The sequence below is a fragment of the Eumetopias jubatus genome, unplaced genomic scaffold (assembly GCF_037043125.1).
Source record: "Eumetopias jubatus isolate StellerSeaLion01/CBP00866 unplaced genomic scaffold, mEumJub1_p1.0 scaffold_11, whole genome shotgun sequence".
Taxonomy (NCBI): Eukaryota; Metazoa; Chordata; class Mammalia; order Carnivora; family Otariidae; genus Eumetopias; species Eumetopias jubatus.
Window position 1 is genome coordinate 68,285,960 of NW_028274817.1, and position 8,550 is coordinate 68,294,509.

The 8,550-nt window shown below is 49.7% G+C and overlaps 1 protein-coding gene across 1 annotated transcript; it reads right to left on the minus strand.

Annotated features, from left to right (window-relative positions):
* Nucleotides 1-4,586: 4,586 nt before the first annotated feature.
* Nucleotides 4,587-8,297, minus strand: LOC148163076 (doublesex- and mab-3-related transcription factor C2-like). Its single transcript, XM_088028989.1, has 5 exons — nucleotides 8,083-8,297; nucleotides 7,836-7,993; nucleotides 7,027-7,163; nucleotides 5,685-5,829; nucleotides 4,587-4,699 (listed from the first exon to the last, which is right to left on the minus strand). Exons 1-5 carry the CDS (start codon nucleotides 8,295-8,297, stop codon nucleotides 4,587-4,589), a joined length of 768 nt encoding a protein of 255 aa, XP_087885115.1.
* Nucleotides 8,298-8,550: the final 253 nt, after the last annotated feature.

Sequence of the window (8,550 nt, forward strand, 5' to 3'; positions counted from 1 at the left end):
AACCCGTAAACAATGGAGTACAGAAAGCATCTGGGTTGGCAAACACATCCACATGCTAGGAGGGTGGCATACTCCAATTCCATGGGGAAAGAAGCTCCTGTGTTTGGGACCCATCCAGACCTTGCCCTATGTGCCTCCTCATCCTGCTGTTCATTTCTATTTTTCTTGTCAAATATTAGCTGACATCCAGGCTCCCAATTCTGTCCCAATGGTCTATGTGTCTGCTTTTAGGCCAGTACCATATTGTTTTCATTACTATTGCTTTGTAATCTACTTTGAAATAAGGAACTCTGATATCTCCTGCTTCGTTCTCCTTATTGAGGATTGCTTTGGCTGTTGGTTGCTATGCCACAACCTTTACGAAAGGAAATGTGACAGTAATGAGCAAGATTACATGTATTTTCACCCTGTATTCAGCAATAGAACATCTAGGGATGGATTTCAAATATTGATAAATATTTGATTTATTGATAAATATTGATTTTCAATATTGATAAATATTGATAAAGATTATGTCACAATTCTCTTCATTGTGGCTGTAATTTGTAACAGCCAGAACAGAAACAAAGTGTGCATCCAAAGAAGATTAGCTGCCTAAATTAGGGTACCTTCACACAATGGCTGTTGAAAGGAGTGGGAGATGACTCTATGAGGCATCTTGAGAGCACTATGGAGTGGTCTCAAGGATATTGTTTTTTCAGCTTTACTGAGGTATAATTTGCATACCAAAAAACCTGTACATAGTAATGTGTACAGTTTCATGAGTTTGGGCATGTGCACACATCCCTGTGACCATCTCCATGATCAAGGTAGTAAACATATCCATCACCTCCAGAAGTTTTCTGTGTGCCTTTGTTATTTTGTGTGTTTGTTTGTTTTGTTTCGTTTTGGGTTTTTTTGGTTTGGTCTTTGCTTTCTTGCGATAAGAAAACTTAACATGAGATTTACCCTCTTAACATATTTTTAAGTGGACAATACCTCTTATACATAGCATTGACTATAGTCAAACTCATGGGAACAGACAATAGAATGGTGGTTGCCAGGGGATGGGGGGAAGGGGAATATGGAGAGTTGTTGTTTAATGGGTATAAAATTACAGTTATTCAAGATGAGTATGTTCTAGAGATCTGCTGTATAACATAGTGCCTATACATAACAATGAGGGCTATGTTTTTAAGTGAGAAAAGGCAAAGTGGAGGAGTTTACATAGATTATGCAGCATTTATCTAAGGAGGAGGGAATATATTGAATGTCCATCTCTCTGATGAGAGATACGGATCTGATGGCCAGGTAATACCAGTTGCCCCATTCCTTTAGCCTTTAAGGAATCTGTCGAATACACCCCTGCATGAATTTTGCTTATCCTGGTGTCCCCACTCCCCACTTCTACCCATGTTGGCTGTCTCCGAGAACACACGTTCGCCCACAAGCACTTTTGACAATTTGTTCTGCTCAATATTTGTTCCAGATCATTCCATTTTTCAAGAATAATTAATACTTTCCCTATATGTTAAGCTGTTCTTGGCCAGAAACCAGAGGTATCAGGCCTTGATGACCCTGCAGTGTTCGTGTGACCTACTATGGAAGAGGTGCCTCTCCGGGCAAGGGTTGAAAGCAGTGGAATGTTGGAGGGGACTCCTACTGGAACATAAGAGCCAACTTAATTTTTGAGGAATTTTGCGAGCCAGCTGTTGAGCACAGCTGTTTTAAAGACTAAATTATATAAAGTAGCAATTACGTTACATGCGTTATACTGAAAACAAACAAAATACACACTCAAAACTCATCAATCTCTAATTATTTTTCCTACATTTTGCTATTACCTATGTTCTTGAGGTTATGTACATTGATTGTACCTGCATGGTGGGAATGCCTCTCTTCCCAACTCTGCATTAATTGGCACGACATCAGTAGCTGGAAATTGGCAAATGCCACAACACAGGGCATTTCCCCCAACCCACCCCCTCTCCCAGAGAGCCTGTTGTTAAACACTTACACGCATACCACTGGTTGAAATTGATCCACTCTGCAGATGCTCTCATGTGGTGGATATCCTCAGATCCAACCAATGCTGTTGTAAAACACATGAGAGTCAAGCCTTAACTTACACTATTCTACAAAGTGATGTTTTGAAACTGTGAACTGGAGTAGTGCTCGAAAAAAAAAAGGTTGAATATTTAACATTTATGACAAAGTCCTAAGATGCCCATAATATGCCACCCTGAAGAGACTTTTTAAAAAGGTATAGAGCAGGGCGTCTGGGTGGCTCAGTCAGTTAAGCATCTGCCTTCGGCTCCGGTCATGGTCCCAGGGTCCTGGGATCAAGGCCCGCATGGGGCTCCTTGCTCGGTGGGAGCCTGCTTCTCCCTCTCCCTCTGCCTGCCGCTCCTTCTGCTTGTGCTCGCTCACACACTCTCTCTCTCCGTCAAATAAATAAATAAATAAATAAATAAATAAATAAATAAATAAATAAATAAAAGGTTATAGAGCAGTGTGTGTACATGCAAAAGGTTCTGCATAAGAGGGCAGGTGGGACTCAGAAAAATGAAAGGGTCCAGGGCAAAGGGGCTCACTCCTTCTCCCAGTGTCCATCACTTCATCTCTCTTTTCCTCCCTCTTCTCATGCCACATCCTTTAAATGTACTTTCTCTTTTACCAACTCAGCTGCGGGACCGTGGCGCACCTAGGACACAGTTGCACAGCAGGGTTTTAGTCCTTTTCCAGGCAACACGGCTTCCTCCCTCCGTGAGTATGTGGGCTTGTTTATCTAATATCTGGGAGAGGAGGGGTTTCAGGATCACTGATTTAAGTAGCAAGTGAGGGAAGGGAGGAAAGCATGAGATGGACGTCAGTCTTGCCCTATGGGCCGAGTGATTCTCATGGTTATCCGGCATTAGCCAAGGATGATAAGAAGCCTGACTTCTTAAGGCCTGAAACAAGAAAGCGCAAGTTGTCATCAGATGTCATCACCATCAATCATCTTGGGTACGAATGAGGGAGGCAAGGCAGGAAGGAGAAAACATGATGGGAAACAGGGCATAGCCAGTTGAGCTTTCTTGTCTTCGGGGCGGGGTCTCCAGTTCTTCCTTTGTTTGGAACATCAGCAGAGGACGGAGAAACAAGGGCTGGTAAGATCTGATCCACGACTACATATTGCTACCTTGAGTACAAAACAGAGAGACTGTTTTTGAAATACTCTTCTGACTGGATGTCTGCCGTTTCAAGATTGGAACCTTTCACTCAACGGTTGAGACAGAGACAGAGATAGATCATTTTTTAGAAGGTAAATTATTAGCTAATTTAGGGCCTGGCAGAGAAGGGAGTCTTCCCGCATCCATCGCTGGCCAAAAATTTCCCCTAAAACACTTGTGGTGCAAGAGAGTGGTAATAATGCTCAGCTCAGAGAGGTGATGTGAGGCTCTATGTGTTTAGCATACAGGGGGCACAAAATAAATGCATGGTAATGATGCGTCCTCATATTTCACGGGTCCTTTCAAAGTAGGCTCTGGGTCTAATTCACCTCCCCTCTTTGATTCTTCTGGCCCCGATTGGCTTCAGCGTCCCCCACTGTAAAATACACATTGGACTCGAATCCAACTGGCATTCACTTGGCCATGTGCTGGCCTGACTGGATGTTTTCTTTGGCCCACCTGTACAGGTCTTAAAGAGGAAACCAGAGGCAACATGTTAAAATGGAGGTGTTCTACGTAGAGATCTAGAATTCCCTTTTCCTCTTGAAAAATCGGGAGATGTGGCAGTGCAGAGTCCACATTCCTGCATGGCAGCAATCGGCTAGAGCCAGGTGGCAGCTGGCCCCTTCGGTAGAACATGCACTGCGAGTTGGCCAGAGCCTGTCTGGACTGCTCCACTCATTATTAGGACCTGCTTGACCCTGCAGACAACTCAATCTGGGGCCCTCTGGACAGCTGGAAACAGTCTATGCCAGGCAGAAGGTAGGCACTCACTTGGTCAATGAGTAAAACGCTTACCCTTCCTTATCTCTACCATTTTCTTGTCTAGTCGTGTTAAGAAATCCCAGTTATTGAGTAAGGTGAGTCTCACTTTGGAAAGTAAAGTGAACAAGTCTGTTAGAGTCAGGATGGTCTATGTTATACTGTGGTAACAAACAACTCTTCTATCTCACTGCCTTACAACAGCAAGGGTTTATTATTTGTTCACACACATCAATCTAGACATGAAATGAACACACCCTTCTATTTTGACAAGCATGGATACATACGTGAGTGCACGGCTACGTTTGCAATCACAAGTCAAATGAAAACTCTGGCATGTGAACATAGGACCTCCCACAGAACCCTATTTAGAGACTGATCAGCTTAGACCGCACAACGCTGTTTTTCTAGGAGACATGAAAAGGCCCCCAAATCCAAGGCAGTAAGGGATGGAGGTACAAGGATACCCACCCTCAGCCAAGGAATTGCCCCATACAATAAAGAGGGTCTGAAAAGCTTGTAAAAGAACCTGAAGGTTAAGGGAAAAAAGAACATGTTAAGCATATTGGATAGTAAACATTTTGCAAATGCATAAATAGGCAGCACTCTAGTGAGGCCTCCTCTTCTGCGCTTCTAGCTCAAGAGGGAGATGCACTCCAGATGTCCAATAGGCAGAGAAATGGAGCTGGTTGGCCTGGGTCGCAGAGAGGGGCTAGGAGGTTGGGGTCCTCTATCTCCAGCAGGAGCTGCACATAGAAAGGAAGGCATCAGAGCCAGGTCACATCCACTTCCCCTCCAGGCTCTCCCCTCTCTTCTGTTCCACCCGATCTAGGCTTTGTCACCTGGACTACAGACCAGCACAGAACCCTTCCTCACTGATTTGCTCAGCTCGGGTCTTGCCTCCTCCAATCCCTCCGTCAAAACCACCACATTTCTTTTGGTGGAGCCCAGGCTCTTTGCATATACTCCTCCCCAGCTCAAACATTCCCTGGCTCCTCACCACCCACAGTTTCTGGTCTAGCCCCTCAGCCCGCCATTCAGGACCTCTGTGAGTGGCCCCTTCTCCAGCCTCATCCCCTTCTGTTCCAGCAGTTCCTCCTTCACTCAGGTCACTGCTGCACCCACACACCCGTCCCCCACCCAACATTTTGTTCTGGCAAAGCCCAGCCTTCCCTCTCAGCCTTCCCGGGCATCTAGCTGTCCTCAGACTTCCTCTGGTCCTTCCACTCCAGGCTCATCTATTGAAATTTAGCCACAGAACGCAAGGGAAGTATGAAGGCATCCAGGCTCCACATGGAGACTGGAACCAAAGACCAGGTCTCCCTCCAGCCTAGGCTCTTATCACCTATGTGTATCCTGCCCACCACAGCAGACTGCAGGGGTGTGGGTAGAAAGCTCTGGGCTGGGAGCGAGGAGACCTGGGTGTTCCACCCGATAGGCCGCATGCCCCAGTGCACGTCGCTGCCACTCGCAGGGCCTCAGTTTCCTCGTTTCTTGATGCCAGGGCCCGGCGCATTTGCTGTCGAGCACTGAGCTCGATAAACTGATGATTCATCACCATCAACCATCGACTGCCATCTCTGGCATCAGACCGAGGAGCTTGGGTGCCTGGGCCCAAGGTGGTTCAGCCCACCAACCCCGGCCTCCCAGTTAGGCCCTGCTTACGACAACGCCCTCCCATTTCCCAACCCTCCCCACCACCCCGTGTTCTCCTCTCAAGGACCAGGCTACCTGCCGCCGCGGAGGGCTGCAGCAGGGAGACGGAGCTAGAAGATGCCTGGGGAGAGTCTCTCAGAATCAGCAGAGCCTTGGCCGCTTCCAGCTTCCGCTGCCACTCTGAGGCAGAAACCGAGTCCTGGTCAGAAGCTTCAGGAGCCTGCAGCGGAAAGGGTGTGAGAGAATGGGACCTGAAAAGCCATGCCTCCCCACCTCATGGGGCCAGTGGTCCTTCAGTCCCGGGTTCCGCTGAAGGCCCCACCCACGCTGGGTGCGTTCAGGTGGGGCCTTCAGCTCTTCCCGGTCACTAAGTTTGGCCCCTGCCAGGGTTCTGGACCCTGCTCTTTTCCCAGGATCTGTGGCTGCAGGAGGACAGGGCCAAGGACGGATGGCACAGGCCTGGAGCACCGGCGCTGAGCATCTAGAAACAAGGAAAAGAAAGGCCAGGGGATTCAACCCTCTGGCAGACACACACTACCAGTAGAGAAACAGGGCCAGGATCTTGCGATATCTGGATGTGGGAGTCTGAATGCCTGCGGGCCATCAGCCGTTGTGGCTTGCACAAGTCCTTTCCCCTGTTGGGTCTGTTTTCCTTTCTAGGTCCTTCTTCAATATCTCTCCCGAGACACCAATTCCTGCCAGCGTTTCTAAAACTCCCAGGGCAACGGTGACGATTGTGGGGAATCCCAGGTGTCTGTGTTCTAATCTGCAAAGCACCTGGAGAAATGGGATCACGGTCCCTGTCGAGGGACTGGTTCTCACCTCCATATTCCCCAACCCCATGGAGCCTGAAGGACCAGCTTGGCTCATCTAATGGCCTGGAAGCTTTCTCTACTGACCTCTGGACTCTGCCCCTGGGCCCCTGGGCCCTGTGGCCCTCACCATCTTGGCACATTCCCCCCCTGCTTTTCAACAGGACCTTCTATCCCATCAATCTGTTTCACGTGGAATAACAGCCTCCGTTAGTTGAAGTCCTGCTATGTGGCACGCCTTGGCCTAGCCCTCTTGTCAGTGCTGTAAGTGTGGGATATTGTCCCCATCAGTACACTGCTAGTACACACTGGAAATGGAGGCTTGGAAATGTAATGTCACGTGTCCAAAGTCTCACAGATAGGCAACCGCAAGGCTGGGAGAGCCCTGCCCTTGCCCGCTAGTCTGAGATGCTGCCTTCTCCACTCCTCCTCCTCCCCCCACTCCTCCTCCCCCTGCCGGCTCCTCTCCTCCCCCTCCTCCTCCTCCTCCTCATCGGCCGCCTCCTTCACTCCCTCCTTCTATCTCCCACGGCATCAAGCACAAAGGTTGGGCACCTGATAACACAATATACAACTAGCTCCATGTGCCTTCTCACTTTACTCACATGCTGGGCAGGGCAGGAGTCCTGTGGGGCTTCCTGGAAAGAGAAATTGTTCGTCGCATCTTCAAGGCTGCTGGAGTCCAGGACAGAGACAAAGAATTTGGGGCATGACCAGTCAGCAGAGCTCCTTGGGCGCTTGCCTGGAGGAGCAGGGAGCACAGGGTGGAGTCAGGCACCAGGCCGGCCATGGAGAAGAGATACGTATGGGTATGTTCTGGGATGAGGATAGGAGCCCAGAACGTCAGAGCTGAGCAGACCTGGAAGACCAGCCAGTTCCTACTCTTTATTTTCCACCTGGTGAAACTGAGGCCCAGAGAGGACGAGTATTATTTCTCCAAGGTCATATGGCAAGCTGCAGTAGGGTTAGGGAGGGAACCCACATCTTCAGGACACAGAGAAGGGTCTGGGCTGTGAGTGAGATGGGAACCTCCCCCACAGGCCCCGGACTCTCCTTACCTTCCCGGGGGTTGCACGGGGGTGGGTGGGCCTCGAGCTGGGACATGATATTCTCCTTCCCAGCTGTGGAAACCTGGGGACACTTTAGGTGAACCCTTCCCCCTGACCCCACCCCACTCTTCCTCACCCCCAGTCTGAGGTCTCCTCTCACCGTGGACCATTTTGCCCCCCCAGATCTCTCCTTCCCACCAACACTTGGTAGATAATGTTGATGACGTCTATTAGGTGGGGCAGCTAAAGGCCCGGGGAGTAATTTGCCAAGGCCACATCAAAACTGGGTAGTAGGACTGGCGACAGAACTGCTCAAAGCTCCCTTCCCCCAAACCCAGACGCCCTCCCTGGCCAGAGACACTCACTGAGGGCTCCTGCTTGAATGGTCAACTTCTTGACATGGCTGTGAGCTTTGCGAGGGGAGGCCTCACTCCTTGTCAGTCCTTGAGCCAGGTGCCTCTTTAGCTGTGCCCCCTGCTCCTTCTTCAAGGCACTCTCAGCAGGCAAGACACTGTGGTGTTCCCTAAAGTGGGGGATTGCAGGTCAACAGTCAGTCACATTTAGGGGAGGCCCACCCCCCACTCCCCCACCCCCGTCAGACACCATACTCACGAGAAGAAGGCACACTTGGGACAATCGCAGGCCTGGAAGAGGCAGAGGTGCTCCTGGTCCTTGATTTGGTCAGTGAAGCCGTGGTCGTAGCAGCGGGCACAGCGACTTACACCTCTTTTGGGGCCAAGTTCAATCCCCCACGGGGCTCCGGTCTCAAGCCCCGTGGGGGAGTCGGAGGGGCAGCAGGGCACAGCAGGCATTTCATTGGAATCCATGGTTCTAGGGCCAGGAGTGGAGGTCAGGATGGCCACATGATCCCCTACCCTCAACATACTTCCTCTGCCCTTTGAAAACCCCACCTGAGGTGCCTGGATTCTTCTTCACCCAGCTCACCGCTGAAATCACATCGCACCCAACCTTCTCACTCACGTAGCCTCCTTCCCAGGAAGCCGCACTCACGCATAGCCCCATTCCAAGAAACTCTTGGCATGGTTCCTGTAAACTTTCAATCCAACTGCTAATCTCCTT